At 45.2% G+C, this 22,668-nt stretch overlaps 1 protein-coding gene across 1 annotated transcript in view; it reads left to right on the forward strand.

Annotated features, from left to right (window-relative positions):
- Positions 1–11,159: 11,159 nt before the first annotated feature.
- Positions 11,160–22,668, forward strand: part of LOC111867311 (calcium-dependent protein kinase 23) — a 111,218-nt gene continuing 99,709 nt past the window's right edge. Inside the window, exon 1 of the mRNA XM_023857057.2 lies at positions 11,160–11,724. Coding sequence (XP_023712825.1) covers positions 11,525–11,724 — 200 coding nt within the window. The 5' untranslated portion in view covers positions 11,160–11,524. The remainder of the gene's footprint in view (positions 11,725–22,668) is intronic.

Here is a 22,668-nt window from a genome sequence, read left to right on the forward strand (position 1 = left end):
CGTAGGAGGCGATAAAAGGGAACTCAGTGCCTGGTGATATAACCGGTTCACCCTGTTCCTGGGGGATATAAATACGAGGACCTGGCTCTCCAAGTTGGGGGAGTCTCGAATCTGAGACAGTAAAATGTGGTAATGAGTCCCGCCGGACTCGGACCCGAGAATAACTGCGCTGGCGAGGACCAGCAGCAGTTGTAAACGGCAGACACATCCTCTCGTCAAAGAGGCTGGTACATAAGGACTACGAACTCAAAGGTTCAGTTGAAAAACAAAATTGCTGGTCGATAGTCTCAAGGGGCTTGTCGCCAAGACGAGCTGATTGGCGTTAAACCGCCAGTAGCAAAGTAACTCTTGACTCTGAGGATGGTGAGGAGTCGGTATAGCTCAGTGGGTATAGCGACGGGCTACTGGTTGGACGGCCAAGGTTCGATTCTCAGTAGAGGCAAGATTTTTCTCTCCACAGCGTCCAGACCGGCTCTGGGGTCCACCCACCCTCCTATCCAATGGGTACCGGGGACACTTCCCCCGGGAGTGAAGCCGACAACTCGCCTCCAAATAGTGTCGAGGAAAAGAATAGTGGAGCAATACCTCCACTCCGCAGTACGTCCTCGTGGCATAGTGCTTGATTAAATTAAGCACATGAACAACTTGAGGATGGCTGAGAAGAGACAAAGAAGACGGTGACAGATGCAATGGGGTTGCGTTCCATTGCGCATCCCTTCACGCCTGTCCCGCGCGGAGAAGCCGAGGAATGCAGTTCCCGCGGTGGCCGTAAGGTGCGCATCCGTAACCTGCTCATAATGTCGGATGAGTCAGGCAGGGGCAGAGCCAAGCAAGCTGCATTCCTGAACCCATCTCTTGACCCTGGTCCGCGACACTGTTATTGCTGTGGTACATCGACCCGATGGGAACTACACTCTCACTGGCAAGGTCTCGGGTTCAAGCCCGCAGGCAGATCTTGTTGCAACATTCGTCGATAGCAACGGGTAAGAAGAAATGGGGCATAATTGTACAGTACGCGGTTCGTTGTTTGTTTGGTTAAAGTAAGAGAGCTTTGTGAGTCTGCACGGAGCGAATGGGGGGGGGGAAGCGGAGAGAGATGGACAGAGAGAGAGAGAAGAGGCACAGATGGAAAAGTGAAAAGAATAAAGGAAAGAAGACGGAAAGATAGAGGAAGAGAGAAATTAAATCAGAGAAAGAAACATAAAGAAGGAAAAGGGATAATGATGTGAGAATAGAAAGGAGAGAAAGGAAATAGGAGGAAGAAATCAATTGTGACAAAAGGGGGAACAGGGGCAAATGAGAAAGTAAAAGAAAAGATAGAAGGGGATAATGATACGGAAAAGAAGGACGGAAAGAAAAAAAGAGAAGAGATAAAGATAAAAATGAAGAGATTGAAAGACAGAGAGATAGGAAAGTAGAAATGGGGCAGATAAAGAAGTGAAAAAACAAATAAGTACGTACACAAACATGAAAATGAGAAAGAAGGAAAGAAATGAGAGAAGAGACGGAGCCACAGAAAGAGTAAGCAGAAAATAATGAATAAAGCATAGGAAGCAGGAATTACTGAAGCCCGTTATGGACGGAAGAAGAAGTCGGCCTGACCCAGATGTAGATGCATGGGGCCCTCCGAATATATGCAGGCCCCTCCTGTGGTCCGAGAGGACAACGCTCGGGCAGTTGGGGTCAAAGACATTGAACCCAGCCAGTCGCTCGGCTGCAAGGGGCTGACCAAGCTTTTGTTTTGCTTCGCAGCTCTCCTTTTTGCTTTGTACTTGCTTGCCGCTGTTCCCCTATTCTGCACCATCACCTTCCCCAATTCCTGTTCCCTGGTGTTCGCTCTTGGCCGCTCTCTCGGACAAGGGGATCGACTCCAGAAAAGGACGAGATTGTGAGATCTGAGAACGAAAGTTACTGCCGTCTGGGATGCGACACCATGAAATCTGGTAGCTATGTACCGACGTCCGCCTCCATCCACAGGAAATAAATAATTCTCTTTTCCACTTCAGGAGGGAGCTGTGATAGCTACCGGCTGCGGTCTGGGCTTCTGTTCCCACAGGAGACAAGAGACTGTTCTCTTCTCCACAGCTTCCAGAAAGGCTGCGGGCCCACGCGCCTTCCACTGTATGTCGTCGGTACCTTCCCCGGATATAAGCAGTCGCAGTGTGAAAACGTTCATTTAACTCCATCTGCTGCCAAGATTAGAAACACATGGAGCTATACCCTGAATTAATTAAACACAGAGACAACAACATCGTTACTTTGTCCGCTTGCGGAGTAAAACAGTTTAACGAGTAATGATCTACCACTACCGCAGTGGCCAGGAGATCTGACTGAGAGCTCGACTTGGAAAGAGAAGTTGAAGGAAACAGCGACTGTTACTTGAGGTTTGGATGCGAACACGCGTCCCCTGAGCAACGCAAACCGCAGTGTCGAGTGGTGGGACCTCTTGCGGCCTTCTGTTTACGGACTATGAATCAGTGGAAGAGCGGGCTAAGGACTGGCCCTGATGGGAAGAGAGTAAAGGAGATAATAAGGTCAGCCTTACGCGCCGGCCACCCTTTACCCCCGGGAACATTGCTGGTACTCATTTCTGTTAGAGGCTGAGTCGACCCCAGGGCCATAGTGCGGCTGGAAGGATTAGGTCAATTGAACAATCCAGTGACCTAGGAATACTGAATAAAACAGACACTAGGAAGACCTAGAAATAGATCAATTACAGTGAATAGGACACGAGGTTGTGGGCTGGAATCATTTCAGTCCGGGTAAGGTTCTTCGGAGGGCTAAGTTCTGTCTTCTTGGATGTAACGCTGTGTCACCTGTTGAAATGCAACAGACGTTTCGGGCCGCGCAGTGTTATATCCCAAAAGATATGACTCTTCATAACCACCGGCGTGAGAACCTCAAACCTCATACATGGTATTGAGCCTCTGGATTCCAAAAAAGTCAAGGAATTCGTTGAATACCTGAGCGACTAACAGTTTTTCAGTGCCGTTATTTGTCTAAATCTTCGCAGGGAACCTGCGCGGTGACCAAACTGCGGGTCGCACGCCTCTCCATGCTTGTTCATATTTCCAACATTTCATGTACACTACGGAATGCTAACGGTTTCTTCAGAAACAATACCGTCGTCTTGAGGAACACGGATGATGCGTGCCTCTCGGCCGTGTGTCTGTGATTGTTTTATCACCCACAGCCACAAAGGAGATCCCTCCACGTTTACCAGAATCATTTAAAATTCTGGGCACAAGGACTGGGCTGCAACTTCGTGTTGCAAGAGTGGCCAGTGCTTGGGAACTGGCAGCCGTTGATGAATTATTTTTGTTGGTTATTTTGCTACGCTGTCAGAATCTGAACCGTACCGTCAGACAGTAGGATAAATACAAATATTATGTCTCTGGACATTAACCATCGTCCTGTTTTTGTCTAAAACACTGTCCTGTATTTTATTAGAGACAACGTTTCGGAGACTGGGTCCTGTCTCCTTTTCTTCTGAAGACGGAGACGGAATACAGTCTCCGAAACGCGGTGCGTTTTAAATAAAAATAGGACGATTAATAAGGTCCAGAAATATAATATTAGTATTAATGTAACAGGCCGGTCACGTTAGTCATGCTGTGTAAGGAATGAACTGTCTTCGCTCGCTCGAACACTGGGATCGCGGTTTCGAATCCCACTCAAGACATGGATGTTTCTGTGTGAGTTTATTTTGTGTTTGTGTTGTCCTGTGCTTAGGTAGCGGCCTTGCGACGGGCTGATCACTCGCCCAAAGAGTCCTACCGTCAGTGAAAAATGATTACGGAACTGAATAAGAGGCCAGGGCCCTGAATGGGCTGCAAGGGCCATCGTCACAAACTTTTGGATCTTATTAAGTAGGATGAATGATGAATAAGAAGGGATATGGAAGGAACCGATTATGGCTTAAACGATGTACTATCCTGGCATCTGCCTGGAGGGACTGAGGAATACCACCTTAGTGTCACAGCCGAACATTCATACGTCCAGTGATTCGGTACTAAATTGTTTTGCAGTTTTCGATGGGAGCCGAAGTTACCGGAGGCGACTTCTCAGTGGAGACAAGGCCCCGTTATTCTGTAGAGTTGCCTGTTCATTTTGTAACGTATCCTCAGACGTAGCTTTGTATCATTCTGTGCTAAGTATAATTACTGAAGTTGCCAGCAGATGGATGTTTACAATCATCATGGTGACACACCAAAGTAAAACAGAAACAATTAGTGCAAGATTTATAGTTCTCATGGCGATCAATATCAGAATTACGGTCTTACAGGATTTGACGCCGTATTGTCCGATAGATTCTTATCGACGTTTCGGAGGAACTCCATGTATTTTCACTTTTCTACCCCGAAGATAGATAGAGTATGTTCCTCCGAAACACATTAATCTACAAAAATTATTATTGTTTTGTAGGTTATGACACTACGTAATTTTATAGGTGGTTACCAAAATTTCGGACACTAATACTGCTTCCATCATCAAGGTAGATGTGTCTTTGTCATCTGTCCTAAAGACTGAGGCAGTGATTCCTTCGAAACGCTGGTAACTACATACAGTTGACAAACCCAGAAGCCCACAATACAGGATCATATGCCTTCATTTGTTGATGTATTAGCCAACGAGCTGAAGAAACCCATAGATGTTCATTGACAAACTGATACTTACATTTATATGTTGCGGCCTGGCACGTAATGGAGCTTCTGACTCATGAGTATCTGCTTTCAGGGCCCGTCTCTTCACCTCCGCTGTCACTTCGCTGGCATTCCTGGGCGCAAACTGCAGAGGTCTATTGGCCGCCCTCTCTCTTGGCTTGATCTATGGAGTACAGACCACACACATGCACAGACACACACACACAGAGTTTGTTGTGATGCAGTGTAATGTTACTAACTCTCTGGTAACAGAACCCGAAGGTTCAACATCGCGAATACCAAAGCCCGCCACTAGACACGATCCTGAGCCAGTTCCATCCACCTCTCATCCTCACAACCTATTTCCCTAAGATCCATCTTACTAATTAACTAACTCTCTGGTAGCAGAACGGAGCCGGGATAGCGCAGTTGGTATAGGGACTGGCTACGGGCTTGAGCGAGGGGTCGGATTTCGAGTCCCGGTAGGGGGGTCAAAAATTTTCTCTTCCTCACGTCGTACAGGCCGGCTCTGGGGCGCACCCAACCTCCTATCCAATGGGTACCGGGGCTCCTTCCCCGGGGGTAAAGCGGCCGGTGCGTGAAGGTGATTACTCACCAACCAGTGCCGAATTCAAGAAAACGTGGATGCATACATCCTGTCCCCCATACTCCTTCATGGCGTGGTGCTTAATTAGTTAAGCACAAGCACAGCTTTACCTTTTTTTACCTTATCTGGTAGCAGAACCCGAAGGTTCAACACCGCCGAATCCAAAGTCCGCCACTGGACACGATCGTGAGCCAGTTCCATCCACTTCCTATCCTCAGAGCCTGCTTCACTTCGTCAAATAATTACTGTTGTGCATCGGATCTGGCTGCAATTAGGCACCATAGAAGCATGTGGCTTGTATTTGCATTGCTTCTCGTGGCGTTCATCGCTCCGCCTCCAATTCTGTATGTAGCTTCATGCAATGCTTTGCCTTGCCTTTCGCACCGCTGTACATTCTGAAGGGAGGACAGGAACAAGTCCGAGTGAAAGGAAACCCCTAAGGGGGCCCAGATGAAGCCAGTGAAAGAAAAAACACAGCAAGTACGGAGAAAATACACCTTCCCGTAACCCTCCTCAAGCTCTTACCGGTTCTGTCGGTAAAGAAACTTCCTTCAGTGTTACGGATCTCTTCTACTGCTGCAGAAAACGGTGTACATACTTTCTCATATGCGATTAAATGTGACCTAGGAAACGAAATCGATTGTTGCGTGGTATACAATTGTTGGTTGCTGAAACGGCGCAGTAATGAAATCCGTGAGACTGGTAAAATCGACATTTTGCGTTGGGTCCCCTAGTGAGCATAACGTTATGCTCCTGGAAATAGCACTTTTGAAGCTTTATTTACGGAGGCGGTCTCTGTAAGATCTTGAAATTTAATCACAATCCAAATTTTGTTCTGGGAGAACTATTTTTTTTTTTTTTAGTGACTGAGTGACTATAGAAGGGTTTGGAGTGGTAACTGGATATATTGGACATTTACACTCGTAATTGGGGGCACGCGGTAGCGTAGTTGGTTGAGGCATGAGGCAGTATGCTATAAGCCGGAAGGTCGCGAGATCGAATCCCAATGGGGTGGATTTTTTCAATTGATCTAATCCTTTCAGCCGCATTGTGGCTCAGGGGTCGACTCAGCCTCTTAACAAAAATGAGTACCAGGAATATTCCTGGCGGTAAAGGGAGGCCGGCGCGTAAGGCTGACAACTTCACCGCCATCTGTGAGCCGATTGGCTAGAAAATGTGGGAGCCTCGACGTCTCACAGCCCCATGGGTCTCCACGGCCTGTTTTCTTGGGTGATGATAGGATTACAATGGGAAGATTTATGTTAAGGTTATGTAGTTCGAGAGTGTGGCCCGGTTTTTGAACACTGCACGGGGGAATTTCTTGACTAGCTGAGCAACTGCCAAGTTCTCAAGATGGGCTCTGTATAGTGAATTTGCAATTAGTTGCCTGCTAAGTCACTGTGCAGGCGGTATAGCTTATTAACTCCGTTCTTGCGTACCTCTTTCCTTTAGGTGCGCGGCCTTGCCGCAGGGAGTTAGAGAAGTGTTCGCTCAGCGCTGTTACTTACTACCCATTCCAAAAGCATTTGTCAACTTGTGGCCTGTCATTGTATGTCAAACTGTGGAGTCCGTACAAATTCGTCCCCGATACTTATTGAGTAAGAGGCTGAGCCCCAGAGCCTGTCTGTACTCTGTAGATGCACGAAATATGGAATAGCTGTATCGTTTCAGAGCCGTTACGTAGCAATGGCTGTTCGTCTGGGTTCACGTTCTTCCTTTGAGCAGATATGCCACAGTATGAAGGTTTATAGGACAAATTATGAGCCTTAGTGTTGAATGACTAGTGCACTAACGCACGCTGTCAGATAAAGCACAGGAGATTAGATATTGACTTAGATCATAATTTATTTGTATACTGATAAATTTCAACCTTTGCCCGCTTTAGTCTTGTATTTCCTGGCATCATGAAAATGATTAAAATTGAGATTAAATTCCACTCTCCCGTGTTACGCCATGCAGGTGTTAAGACTGGGCTTTCGTAGCAACCTTCCGCCTCCATTTCAGGTGAAAAGGACGTATTTCTAAGTTGTACCTCCGTTAGAATTCCTGATCCAACGATGATATTAAATTTTCATATCATGCATCCTGTTGTGTTATAATATATAACTTCTTTATTTAAACCGTCACAACACAACTATATCAAGGTCAGTGGCTGGTTTTGGCTCTGCTACATGTTTCGGCTATTAAAAGCCATCATCAGGCAAATACATGGCTGACATATATACACCACTGAACTGCAGTATTAGTAAAATTGGATGCAATAATATTAATTATATAAAATACTTGGCGTAAAGATACATTAAATTAGATTATATAAAACAAAAGTTATAGTATAAAACAAGAATAAAATTCTTCGAGTGTTGCTTTAAATCATCGAGTCAGTCATTGGTTTTTGTGATTTATTCTTGTTTTATACTGTACCTTTTGTTTTATATAATCGAATTTATTGTATTTTTACGTCAAGTATTTTATATAATTAATATTATTGTATCCAATTTTACTAATACTGCAGTTCAGTGGTGTATATATGTTAGCCATGTATCTGCCTGATGATGGCTATTAATAGCCGAAACATGTAGCAGAGCCATAACCAGGCACCGACCTCGGTATAGTTGTGTTGTGACAGTTTTAATAAAGAAGTTGTAACGGCTGTACTTATTGTTGGTTTCGAAGTCTTCGCCTAGTAACGGCTCTATAGGCCACAGAACATTTCGGAGAATCATTTCACCTCCATCTTCAGGGTCGAGAAATACACAGAGAAAGAATCTAACATGATAGCAGGTGGCAATTAGAACCCTCAGCGTTATATCCCTGAAGACAGAACTCTTCAAGCCAGCGTTATCTGGTTTCATATGTTTTGCCCGCCCCCGCTTTCTTAAGTTGTTACAAGTTGAGGGAATCCCCGTGTGTCAGGAATTTCCAGGTTGGCTGACTTGATGTGCGAAGCCTCTATACGTAATTTACTGACACGTGACTTCAGTTTCTTGAAGTTGCTGTAACATTTCAGTACGCACGAAGTTTGGGTGTCCTTTAACCCTTTGAAGCCTGAAGGGACAGACAGACAGAGAGAGAGAGAGATCAAAATAGAGGGATGCGGGTTAGAGACACTACACTTAAGGAGATGGGACAGAAAAATGTTCCCAGGCAGTGTCCACTTGCCCTTCTGGTAAGGTAAAAATGTGCAGCTATCCCCGTAACAGGCCGTGGAGGTCCATAGGGTTGTGATACGTCGAGGCTCCCACATTTTCTAGACAGTTGGCTCACAGATGGTTGATGTTGTCAGCCTTACGAAGTTGTCGCCCTTTACCCCAGGAACATTCCTGGTACCCTACTCTGTAAGGCGTATACTCTCAATGTTCTATACACTTCATAGACCACCCAGTCTATTACAGTGTTCACTAGACGTTGTTTGGTAGCGGCTTCAACTGTGGACGTTCTCCTTCCTCTGGGTTCGTGAACTGTCCCCTGCCTCAGCTACCAGCTTCTCACAGCAGCAGCTCAGAACGGAATCCCAGCGGTTGTCTGGCTGACTCACCACCCAACCCTTCACTAACCTTTGCTTGATTGCTGAACTGCTGTTTGTCCTCCCCAGCACAATTGTTCTTGGTTTCGAGTCCCAAGGGACTCATGCCCATATTTTACTGTCTGACAGCTTTGGGACCCTGCAGACTGCTCTCACTGTTCTATAACAGGTCGGCAAGGACCGCCTTCCTTTAGTTGTATTATAATGGTGTTGTAGAATTGTTGGCGGAGCCGCTATCTAGCAACGGCTGTTGTATAGTTGATTATTTCGCGGTTGTTGCCTGGTAACGGGTCCACAAGGCACAATATGACACTCGTGAACATTAAGGCAAGTGGTACGTGTACTTACGATCGTGGCTTACGTGGTTAAACTGGACCGAGCGGCTCAGTTTAGCGCTGAAGTTCTTGACTTGTATTCGGGAAATGCTGGGTTCGAATCTCGGTCGTGACGTCGACTATCCTGACCGAGCTGCTTTTCTTTAAAGAATGCCGTCTTATGGGATGTGGCGCCCTGTAGATATTGTGTAAACCGACGTTTCGGAGGAACGTATCACCTCCATCTTCAGGTTATAACAAAAAATTCGCGAGCGAGGAACCAGCGTTAGCTATATTTCCACTCCCCCATACGTCCTCACGACATGGTGCTTAGACAGAATAACAGTTTCGTCTATGGTACCCAGTGCCATCTACTGGTACTTTCTCGCTGGTTTCTTACTTGGGCCATTGTTCCACCCAGAAGACTGAGGCGGCATGTTCATCCGAAACGTCGGTTGACTTTCAGCGGACTACACGGTGTTATATCCCACAGTTCCTACATGGTTTCGCCAGAATGAATGTCTTCTAGGTTATGACGCCGTAGATTTATGTAATTGCAATTTATTTAACGACACTGTATCTGACTCCGTAGCCTGGAACGAATGAGTCAACAAGCCGGAAGGTCGCGGTTTTGATTTCCCATGAGGTCACTGCATTTTTCAATTGACCTAAACCTTCCAGCCGCACTATGGCTCTGGGGTAGACTCAGCCTCTAACAGAAATGAGTACCAGGCATCTTCTTGGGGGTGAAGTGCGGCCGGCGCGTAAGTCTGACAGCCTCACCACCATCTGTGAGCCGACTGTCTAGAAAATGTTTAAGCCTCGACGTCTCACAACCCTCTGGGCCTCCACGGCCTGTTACAGAGATAGCTTTACCTTTTTTTTTGAGTTGCGTAGGTTAGAGAAGTCAGCGTCTGATTCACTGACCACAGTCCGGATAGTCATTGTCCCAGGCGAGATTAGAACGGGAACTCCACAAATGCAAGTCAGTAAAGCTATCTCTTGACCCCGCTTGGGGCCATCGAAAACGGTTGGTGCACGTCTACACGGAGTCACATCCCAGAAGATTTCAGATTTAGACTGACCTCCGTCAGAACCTCAGGTCCCACAAGATTATCTCTTTGCTCTCACCCAGTTGCGTTGTGAGGAGCAATAAAATTGTATGTTATGTTCGAACTCAATACCTTTGAAGAAACAGATGAAGAGTTGTCTCTGCGCTTAATTAAGCACCACGCCAAGAAGACGTATGGGAGAGTGGCGGTGTGACGCCACCAGTCTTGACCTCGGCTCTAGATGGGGTGAGTGACCAGCTTTACTCCCGGGCCAATTTACCCTGTGGAAAAGCTCCCGGCACTCGCTGAATAGGAGGGTGGTTGGGCTATGGAATAAAGAAAATCCTCTTGGCTCTTCCAGGAATCGAACCGCGACCGTCCTGCTCGTAGCATCTCACTGTACCGACTGCGTTATCTTGAAACACAAAAGATGATAATTTTTGTCATGTAGGGTGCGAATAGGCATAGTCTGATAGTACACCAGCGTTTTTGGAGCAACTTACTACTTCTATAATCAGGGTCGGAAGATAAATAAAAAGCAAAACGTCGATAAATTTCCACCCCACTGTACGGAGTCACATCCCGGAAGACAGTACTGTTTCTATTCGCTGTGAGAACCTCAGTCTGAAGATACATGTGTATTGTCACCCAATGGGATGTCACAATCCTTTTTTCTCCTCCCTCTGGTCCTTTGTTCTGCCTCTGATTTATGCATTTAATGTCCTTCCCCCGGATGATGTATTTGAAAAGCTCTATACCTTATGTTAGCTGCTTGGATGGTTGCTATTGGTGAATGATGCATGTATTTTTACCCCCACCTATTACTGTTTCGCGAAAGAATTTCTTTTTTTCTTGAGATATGCTGCTTGGAGCTTGACACTTTGGTGCTATGAACGACGATATAAGTCTCGATGGTCCTTGGCGGACTTGCGAGAGAGAGAGAGAGAGAGAGAGAAGGAATGTTTTCTCCAGCGACCAACAGCGCTGCAGCGGAGAAACTGTGAAGTTGTTGTGTACTGCCATTCCCCTGCCATTGGGTACTAGGCTCCCGTGGAGAGTGGATGTGTTCGAATTGTAGAACGATTCAGCTCCTCGGGGGACGTTTCCAGTGTTCACTAGATCGTACGAAGTCGTGTTTATACCCGGATTTTATGTGGTTTGAGAAACATAGTGATTTTATCAAAATCGAAGGAGATAAAGACAATTGATTTGTTTTGTTATCAAAATGATAAAGTCCACGTAGAGATAGGAGAGTATACACTTGACTAAGTTCTAGGTTTTTTTCTTCATTTCGAAAGTTATTTTGCTGTTTCTGTACTGTATGTGAACTTGTAAGGGACTGTGTGTTGTTTGAAGTTGTATAGCTGTGCGATTTTGTTTGAACGATGCGTGAAGTGTTTGGTGTTGTTAGTGGTGGCAGCAGCCGCAAATTAGACAGGCCTACACGTAGTGGGGTACCGGAAGTTGATATGAAGAAGTCCACAATCCCTGGGTATCTGGAACTGCCTCCAGAGAAGATGGAGCGATTAATTTGCCACGAACCCATCGAGATGTTTTACGAGGTTGAGGAGCAGCCATTTGCAAGGTAGGGGAAGCTGACACCTGTGTTTTGTCATTCCATTGTGTTTGTGTGTTGTGATAAATGTTGCAATTTTTGTGAAAACGAATCCCTTGCCGAATCAGTCTCACCTCATGACTTTGCAAAACGTAGTTCGCTTGTTATTTCGAAACAAAAAAAATTGACATACTTTCACCGAAGTCGTGGAGTAAGAGGAATTCTGAAGGTTATAAATTTGTTGTGGGGAAACAGTGCTGTGTATTTTCACTAAGGGGCAAAATGTTGGTTAGTTTCGTGGTAATGAACGAGGTGGATCTCTAATGTATGTTAACCAATTTTAAAACTGAAATCCCAGTAGACCAGGTTAAAATCAAATCCGCGTAAAGGATTTCATAATGTAAATCCATTAAAATCATAATTAAAACAACGCAGGTTGAAAACATATAGTTACCATTATAAACCAGTTTGAAATCTATATCAATATAAACTGATTCAGAAACCGAAATGTTCATCAACAAAGTGAAAATCGAAACTGGCATCAGGTGGTTCAAAAAAATTGAAGTTCGCCAAAATCAACCAGAACCTTTTATCCATGTAGACCAGTTTCAAGTAAAGAGTTTGAGCTTCAGGTATATAACAACGTATAGTTCGGTGAAAGTCAGCTGACGTTTCGGAGCAACATCTCCGACGTCTTAACGGTCTAAGAATCTGCATGCTTGGCTCACTCTTCGACTTTTACAAGATGGAGGTAATGCGTTCCACCAAAAAAAAAAATTAGGTAAAAATTCAGTCGGACTGCACGGTGTCACATTCCAAGAAATAGTAATGTACACGTTATAAATCTTGTTTGCCATGAAACCCCCAAATATTGTATAGCGTACACAGTTTCATTGCAGTATTTTTCTGTTTCGTGGAAGTTGGTTAGTTAATGAGCACATGTTACGCGTTATAGTTGTACAGAAAAGTCATGGGCCCGATAAATGTGGATATGGTTGCTGTATTATTGATATCACTGTGCTTGCTATGTAAGCCCAGCCTCGTAGAGGAAGGCAGAAGAGAGACAAAAGCACCGCAGGTTGAAACCAACTTCACGTGCCATGAATCCCATCTCGTTGTTTATGTAATGGTGGCTTTAAATTTTAAATGTATAATTTTACGATAAAGATCTCACGAAACACTAACATCAGGGGCTTGGGTAGTTCCTGAGAAGTCAGCTTTTGCTCCGCGACAGAAATTCAAACTATATTATTGAACCCAAAGGATCATTACCGTATTCACAAGAGCCCCTGTTCTGGACCAGATGAATTCAGTGCACACGTTCACTATGCTACAAGCCGGAAGGTCGCGGGTTCGATTTCCGATGTAATTGGAATTTTCATTTGATCTAATCCTTCAAGCCTCACTACGGTCTCACAACCTGTAACAAATGAGTGCCAGGAACCTTCCCAGGGGTAAAGGGCGGCCGGCGCGCAAGGCTCGCAACCTCACCGCCATCTGTGTGCCGATGTAAAAAAAAAAAAAGCTAGTGTCTCGAAGCTAAACATTCTTCCATACCGAAGCAGCAGATTCCTCCGAAACGTTTGTAGCTGTTTATCAAACTACACGTTGTCACTTCTAAGAACACGTGATGTCAGTAAAGAAAGAAGTAAACGTTTCTTATTTATCATCACTCTACATCCATCTTGCACCGAGAACCGTACAGTAGCTAACGTGGTTTTTCTCGCTGTATCAACCGCAACATTACATATTGCTGCATTCTGCCCACAGAGTGTATCTGTGTGTTCCGTATGGTTCTCACAGTAAACAGCGACTGTTTCCCTAAACAGCATTAACCGGTTGGGCTTTGTAGCGGAGACGTAATGTTTCCAGTGAGGTACGGACTGAACACACAAAAACTCTGCATTCTGCCACAGAGTGTATCTGTGTGTTCCTTCCGTACGGTTCTCACAGTGAACAGCGACTGCTTCCCCAAACAGCATTAACCGGTTGGGCTTTATAGTAAAACTTGGCTTGCTTTGTGTGCTGTAGGCTCTAAATTCTTTTAAATATTATTTACAGCAGCCCTTAAAGGACGGAAAACAGATCTCTCCTTGCCACGTCCTTCCACGCTGTTTTCTTGCTCGGTTTATTATTAGACTATTAAAGACGGAGGCAGCATCGTTGGAAACGTCGATTAGCTTTCAACGGACTAAACGGCGCTATGTCCCAGAAGATATAACTCTTCAGCATGTTGTATCGCAGCGGCAGTGAGACTTACATAGTTTGAAAGGGCACGTGCCGGTATAGCGACAGACTACGAGGTACACGGCCAGGGTTCGATTCCCGGAAAGTGAAAGAGATTTTTCTCGCCAGACTGGCTCTGGGGACCACAGCAGAGAAAGAAGCAATACGAAAACAATGAAGGCACGGTAAAGCTATCCCTGTAACAGGCCATGGAGGCCCATAGGGTACTGAGACGTCGAGGCTTCCACATTACATTTACATAACTGTAAAAAATACTGAACCTCTTAAAAATGTCTACTTTTTTTCACTCTGGTGGGACTGCGTTTTCTTTTACATTTTACAAAATGATGGGTAAGAACCGAGAATTCATACTATAAATCATTCGATTCACATTAATTTTCGGAGTAAGAACTTCGGACTTTGAAACTGCAACAAAGAGAAATTTGAGGCGCTTGGAGGTACGCCCTTGTTACGCTAACCTATCGCAATTCTTGTTTTCAATAAAATGCCAGTCACCCATTCAGTGAAATTAAAGTGTATTATACTGTATTGTTATAGAAACTTACCTTGTTTGCTGCGCCGCCTTTAATGGAATAACGATCCGTAGAAGGGCTGTCCAACTCGCGTCAGCGGTGCCCCATGCGACCCCAGAATGTGTTAACACCGCTCTCCGTTCGAAATAAAGATGGTGAATATTGTCGAAAAATGAAACTTTATAAAAAATGAAGGAGTCTGTCTGCTGGGATATAATGGCATGTAGAAATCAACCGACGTTTCGGTGGTTCCTCAGTCTTCAGGGTTGGAAAGTAAGCCAGTGAAGAAGTCTCTATGACGCAGGTAGCAAGCAGATGAGATAGAAGAGGTGAAGGTGAAGGTGAAGCCATCCCCGTAACAGTCCGTGAAGTCCCATAGGGTTGTTAGACGTCGAGGCTCCCACATTTTTTAGGCAGTCAACTGACAGATGATGGTGAGGTCAGCTTTACGCGCCGGCCACCCTTTACCCCCAGGAAGATTCCTGGTACTCATTTCTGTTAAGAGGCTGAGTCGACTCCAGGGCCATAGTGAAGCCGTGGAGGAAATAAATAGGAAGATACAGTCATGGATGGGAGAATAATATTAAAATGAATCTTAAGGAAATTGAAAGGTAGGATGTAAACCGCTTTCATCTGGTTCATGGTGGGTATCAGTGGAGGGCCCTTGTGGACACGGTAATGACCCTTAGTTCCATTAGTTGAGCAACTGTTAGCTTCTCATAAGGTAGTTCCATGGAGTTGGGTGCCACGGGGTTGTATCTAGTGGGATGTGATACGGAGTTGGACGGCCGAGAGCCGTATTATGAGGCTGATTCATGATTACGAGTGTTACTGTTAAATTAACAAAATGTGTTGGTCGGTATTTTGTGGAGCTTCTGTTATTCCATCAACCCTGAAATGGAAACATCCGCTGTTAAGGAAACTTACGAAGGGATGACCCCATTTTCTTTATATGTGATGTCCCGCAAGACTTGCGTGTAATCGTAAGACATTTAAATGTTTATCGATTAAAGTAAACGCGACGGATGAACCTGCCTGCCATTTTCTGCTTGCATTGCGTCACCGTGTGCTACTGACACGGCATTGGAGCGCCAGCCATGATGTTTGGAGGTTCCCACAACGGCGTTTCGGTGGAACAGTTCAGGCTGTAGAAATGGTGATAAAGCCGTGGCGATTCTGTTTCTTGTCTTACTCCCTTCCATGCTTTCTCCGTGTTCATATCTTTCACCCCCTTCATTCCTTCTCTTTCATTTCCCATTTACTTCTTTCATTCACTGTTGTCTTCTTATCTATTCATTTCTCCCTGTATTTTATCCTCTTTCCTCTCTGCCTCCCACTTAAGTATTTATTCCCTTTATTCTTTCTGCGTCCTTCCTTTCATCCATGTTTTGATTCTCCATACTTTCGTCCCGTCCACCTTGCTTTTTCATTGTCCTGTTGTTATTTCCTCGGTTCCTTTTACTCTTCTCCGTTTGTACCCACACCATTCTGTCGTAGTCGGTATAGCGACTGGCTACGGGCTGGATGACCGAGGGTCGGAGTTCGAGGCCCGGAAAGTTCACGAACTTTCTCTGCGTCATCCATATCGGCTATGGAGCCCACAATGCCCCCAATCCAATGGGTACCGGGGACTCTTACCGTAGGGTAAATCGGCTGGGAAGTGAAGTTGACCACCCACCTCCAACTAGTAACGAGGTTAAGAAAATGTGGATCTCTATATCCACTCCTCCATACGCCTTCATGCCATGGTGCTTAATTGGTTAGGCACAGGGACACCTTTACCTCTTTTACCTTACGTGAAGAGTTGGAGGCAGGAACTCCGCCATCTTGTGCAGGTCTGTGGTTATGAAGGTTAAGGTTTGAGACCCTCTGGGGCGTTGCGAGGCCTGCGAAACTTGACGTAACCACGCCATGAAAGCGTGTGGGGGAGTGGAAGTATAGCGCCACGTATTCTTACCTTCGCTAGTAGATGGAGTTGAATATTGAGCTTCACCGTTGCTGTACAGCGCTTTTCTCCTACTGGAGTAAAGGTCCCCGGTACCCATTTCATCATAGGAGCCGGCCTTGAAGCTGTGCAGAGAAGCATCTTAGCCCATCCGGGAATGAAACCTCGATTCCTCGGTCATCCAACCCGTAACCTAGTCACTATACCGGCTGAGCTGCCCTTTTCCTTTAGCGGACCACGTATTCGAAGGTGTTAATAGCCCCGCGACTAGTAATAACGGGTTTTCGATTGGATTTATTAGCACCTTCTTTTACAGTCACTCGTAGTAACGTTCAGTTACAAAAACTCAAAGCGAATCTTCAGCCGAACCCTTCTTCCTTGACTGCCGAGGACACGTTCCATTCTCGTTCTCTCTCTGTTTGATTCTGTGCTGTAATACTTGCATAGTCCGAGGCGGACCCACAGAAAACATCCGTTGCCCAGCAGTGGATATGTGCAAACGACATAGAAAACATCTCTGCCTCTGTTGTATTTACAGCGCGTTGCATAGCAACGGAAGTGATGCAATTGTTGCTTGCGTATTCGTTGCAGCGGGAATGTGTTCACCGGGTTGTTGCACAGAAATGGGTCTACATGTCACAATATTATGAAATATACTCCACATTCACCTCCAGCTAGTGCCGAGGTCAAGAAAACGTGGATGTGTACATCCACTCCCCCATACGCATTTATGGTCTAGTGCTTAGTTAAGTACAGGGACAACTTTACCTTTTTACAGTTGCCGGTATGTGCTGACTCTGCTATTAAAGTGATATGCAAACAAACGGGTTTTAAGTGAATACGGAAGTGTATTGGGTTTAGTGTTCTCACGGCTGTGACTGTGAAGAGTGCGATCTTCTGGGCTGTGACGCCGTGTAGTTTGGAGATAGCCCTGCGTTTCAGAGGGACATATCGCCTCCATCCTCAGCGTCGGAGGGTAAGCCAAGCTCAAAAGCAGCAGAAGAAGGTTGCAGGCTTGGCTCAGCATATGTCTTGCGTCTCTTACTCTTCGGTCCTGACGATAGAGGCAATATATTCCTCCGAAACGTCTGGTTCTCTTCAAGCAGTAATAACCACATATGTGTAGTTTAATTTCTTAAGCTGAGTGTTATCCCTTCCTGAATGTTTTAACTTATTTGTACTGTGATATTAACGCGGAGGACAATACCGAGCGAAGAACTGCTAGTTTTAGGTTTAATTCTTATATTCTTAATTCTAAAGATGATCGGTGATTGTTTGAAAAGACATTTCCTGTGTCCATATCAGTTTTGTATGAACTATCGTAGGGTCACAGGGCGGAAATTCCGTACATGTTCAGTGTGATGAGTCAGTTTATAGTTAACTTATTGTCCTCCGCAAGTTTGACCTTTACCGTCCAGCTATCCCACAGCGGCATTGCTGTGAAGTTCAAGGCCTTGGAAGAACACCAACAACAAAGAAACTATTCTTTAGCTGGATTAGAGGTTCTCACAGCGGTGTCTGCTAAGAGTTCTCGCTCTTGTGGGTTTTGACGCCTTACTTTCTATAGTTAAGACCTGTAATAGCTCAGTCGGTATAGTAACAGGCTACGGGCTGGACGACCGAGGTTTTGGATTTCGAGTCGCTGTAGGGTCAAGAATTCTCTCTTCTCTACATCGTCGAGATCGGCTCTAGGGTCCACCCAGCCTCCTGTCCAGTTGGTACCAGGGGTTATTTCTCCACGAGTAAAGTGGCCGGGGCGTGAAGTGACCACTCACCTTCACCTACGCCTTCATGGCGTAGTGCTTGATTAGTTAAGCACAGGGACAATTTTACCTTTCTTACCTTTACGTTATTCAGTAAATTTGCCAAATTACATCTTTGTGTAGCTCGCATGGGCGGTAAGGAATGCATTTTTGTTTGGTAAATCCGAAAAGACGAACTTGGATTAGTCCGGCAGACATAGGAGGATAATAATAAAATTAAGGTTAAATAAGATAAGGACGGGTAACTGAATTAATTTACGGGAAGTTAGGGGCCAGTGGAAAGTTTTTTAATCACGATAATAAACATGCAGAACCTATAAAAGATAATAAATTTCTTGACTTAGTAACTGCTCGCTTTTCAGTGAGTACTCTGGTCCGTAGAGGCAGTTAATTTCATTTTATAGTATCTGGAAGTACAGGACATTAATTCGGCCACTTGTAAAGAGAGAATTCTGGGCCAATTTGTAACAACAGCCATAATGAAAAGTCGGTTGATATATAAGCGGCGTAGTGCAAGAGTGACATTTCTCCCCATTTCTCTAGTTTACTGCATGGTTATTTAACAGAACCTTCCCAACCAAATATCTTGGAATTGGAGGACGATTTTGCATAATGATTCGAAACTGATTCAGCAGGAGGGAGCCATGTTTTATTTTAACGTAACGATGCTCGTATCGAGAGGCCGATGTTGGATCGGAGGCTTCAGTCAGGATAGCGTCAGAAGCATTAATGCAGTTGCTACCTGGGCGCCCGGGGTTCGAAACAAAGAGAAAAGGAGGGCAGAGTGAAAGACGGACGAAACGAGGAACAAAGAAACGAGTTAATTCCATTAGAAAGGGGAAACAAGTAGTTCAGTCTGCCCTTGTTTAAGCACCAAGCAATTAAAAAGCGTGGGACTGGCGGTATAGCTCCGGCCATTCTTAACCTCTGCACTGGATGGGCATGAGTGGTCAGCTTCACTCCTCAACCGACTTTACGTCCAGGAAACTACTTCCAGTAACCAATGTACTGGAGGCTCAGTGAGTCCTAGAGCCTGTTTGATCTGAATCTGGAGGTGCACGGTAGCGTAGTTGGTTGAGGCACTACAAGCCGGAAGGTCGTGGGTTCGATTCCCTCTGAGGTTGCTGGACTTTTTTTTCCAGTTTATCCGTTCTTTCCAGCCGCACTATGGCCCTGGGGTCGACTCAGCCTCTAGCAGAAATGAGTACCAGGAATCATCTTGGGGGTAAAGTGCGCCCGGCGCGTAAGGCTGCCAACCTCACCGCCATCTGTGAGCCGATTGTCTAGAAAATATAGGAGCCTTGACATCTCACAATCCTACGGGCCTCCACAGCTTGTCTCAAGGATAGCTTTACCTTTTACCCTTTTTTTTTTACCTTTACCTCGTTCTGGAATCGAATCGCGATTATTTGATCATCCAGCAAGTGTGGCTATGTTGGTTGAGTTGCCGCTCCAGAGAAGGAAGGAAGAGCGAAAGATATGAATAAGAAAAAAGAGGAAGAAAAGTGAATAAATGAAGAGAGAGTGAGGTTTATGGTACTAATTTCTTATGCCGTTGTTGCCCAGAAGTAGTGAGCCCGGCACTTCGCGTCTTAATCGCGCGTCCTTCGAACCTTGCAGGGAATTATAAATATGGTGAAGTTGCGAAGCTTCGCAAGAACATGGCGTGGCGTGGCAGCCAGCGGGGTCCAGTCGGGTTTCGAGCTGCAGGGCTTTATAAGGAAACTTGACTCTGTTTTTAAAAATTTAACGAAGCCAATTTTGATGCCCCCGGACACGCAGACAGCGTGGTCATAGGAGGCCATGTGATTCACGATTTCATTCATATAGACGTTCTTGTGGTCAGCAAAATGGCGCATGTAAGCTGATTTACTTGTCACACCCAGACTTTCTGTAACACAGTGGTAACTATCTGTACTAGCCATCTTAACCGTTAATAATTCGATATTCGCCTACATAGTAAAGCAGAAGTACAAATATTCCTCGCTGTTTTGCTTACCTCGTTTGACGTCCGTCTCACTTATTGCAATTACAAATAAGGTAAGTGCGGGCAATATGATCGCGCTAAGCTTCTCATGTTGAGAAAAGTGCACAATGAGGAGCTTCATAACTTGTACTCTTCTCCAAGTGTAATTAGAATGATCAAGTCAAGGAGGATGAGGTGGGCAGGGCATGTAGCACGAATGAGGGAGACGAGGAATGCGTATAGGATATTGGTAGGAAACCCAGAAGGAAAGAGACCACTGGGAAGACCAAGGCGTAGGTGGGTGGACTATTAAAATGGATCTTAGAGAGATAGGATGGGATGGTATTGATTGGATTGATCTGGCTCAGGATAGGGACCAGTGGAGGGCTGTTGTGAACACGGTAATGAACCTTCCATAAAATGTTGAGAAATTCTTAAGTAGCTGCAGAATTCGCAGCTCATCGAGAAGGGTAAGTAAGCAAGCTTCTCATATTAGTCCACTTTCTCTATTTCGAAAAAAAAAAGAAAAAAAAAAAGCTTACGAAGTCACCTTGCTATCTGTATATCCTAATAATATTTTTATTATGCGGTCCGTGTCGTGTGAAAGGAAAAGTAGGCGGTTCGCTAACATTTCTTATTTCCAAAAAAGAAATAAATAAAATTAGGCTTATGGGATCACCTTGCTCTCCGTCTGGTAAACACGTTTACGCGGCAACGAATACACACGCAATANAGTTCTACCCGGAACTTATCGCTAACATTTCTTATTTCCAAAAATAAATAAATAAAATGAGGCTTATGGGATCACCATGCTGTCCGTCTGGTAAACACGTTTACGCGGCAACGAATACACACGCAATAGAAGAACTATTGGGCGGGTCGTTTTCTTTGTGGTCCGTGTAATGTCAAGTGAAAGTAGGCAGTTCTCCCCAGAACTTGTTGTGTATATTATGAAATAACTTTGTTGTTACCCAATTTTTTGTTTTCTGTGCGGTCCGTGCCGCATGAAAGGCACTACTGTTGGTGTTTCTCGCCGCTCAGGCCCGCATGTCTGCTGCAATCTGAAAGGTACTTGTATGTTACGTCACGGTTGGATTTCTGAGAGGTCCGATTTTGGCTCATGATGAGCATTGTGCTAATAATATGGCGAATTGAAGACTTTCTTTAAAATATGACGCCGTAGTGGTTTCGTTAGATAGGTACTAACTTTTCCGATATTTTATTTGCAGTCTAATGATGTCTAATACAGCGGGATGAGACCAGTCCCCTGTTTAATAATCAAATGATCCCGCGTGACATTCTATCGCTGTACCGGCATTGAACGGTATATCGGTAATTGTCCCGCCGTCACACGGCATATCCGTCTTCTTTACTGCGTTCACAGCAGCGTAGTGTCGTGGGGTTGGCAGACATGCTTTCGGTGTAAAAGGTACAGTTGTCCCTGTGCTTAACTAATTATGCACTATGCCATGAAGACGTATGGAGGAGTGGATGTATAGATCCATATTTTCTTGACCTCGGCACTAGTTGGAGGTGAGGGGTCAACTTCACGTCCCGGCCGCTTTACCCCTGAGGAAAGAGTCGCCGGTACCCATTGGATAGGAGACTGGGTGGGTCCCAGAACCGGTCTGAAAATAGAAGAGTCTTGACCTTACCAGGACTCGAACTCCGACCCCTGGATTGTTCAGCCCGTAGCTAGTCGCTACTCTGGCTCTTACCATTTGGTTTGGCAATATTTAAAACTCGAAGAAGCGTGAAGTTCAGTTCACAAATATTTAATCACCGTGTAATAAAATTGGAATGCTTGCTGGATAACTGAGGCCGAAATGCCGGAGCCATTTTGCGTACCGCGCAGACGCACTCCGTAACAATTTTTGCGGCGCACAGTCTAAGTTGGCAGTAAATATAGTCAGGACGTTGGGTGCAAGAGGGACCTAATTCATCAAGGCAATCTTTATATATTGCCATTTCGTGTCAGAAGTCACGTTGGGCGCCTTTGGTACAAACCACAAGCGTGAAAATATGTAATGCTTTCTCTAAGGAAGTGCGTAATAGTGTTTCATTTGTTTTGATAATGGCCGTGATAACTAATTCCCCGGATCAGAGCCTTGAAGTGTCAGCAGTTCTAAGCACTGAAGAAATTACCGGCGTTTTGTGCAGCACGAAGGTTCGTTACCAGGTTTACAAGAGCTCGCCAGTGATTGCTGTCCTGAGCCAGATGACTCCAGTTCACGCCTCCCAATTCTGTATCTTTCATATTCGTTTTAATGTTATCCTGACATCTGCGCCTAGGTCTTCAAAGTGATCTCTTTCGTAAAAGGTCTTGAGGTTCTCAAGGCGGTCGTTATGTGAGGTTCGAGGTTCTCAAGGCGGAGGTTATGTGAGGTTTGAGGTTCACATGGCGGTGGTTATGTGACGTTTGAGGTTCTCAAGGCGGTGGTTATGTGAGGTTTGAGGTTCACATGGCGGTCGCTGTTAGGAATACGATCTTTTGAGATGTGACGTCATGCAGTTTTACAGACACGTAGCAGCGTTTTGGAG

This window comes from Cryptotermes secundus, unplaced genomic scaffold, assembly GCF_002891405.2.
Source record: "Cryptotermes secundus unplaced genomic scaffold, Csec_1.0 scaffold1787, whole genome shotgun sequence".
NCBI classification, from domain to species: Eukaryota; Metazoa; Arthropoda; class Insecta; order Blattodea; family Kalotermitidae; genus Cryptotermes; species Cryptotermes secundus.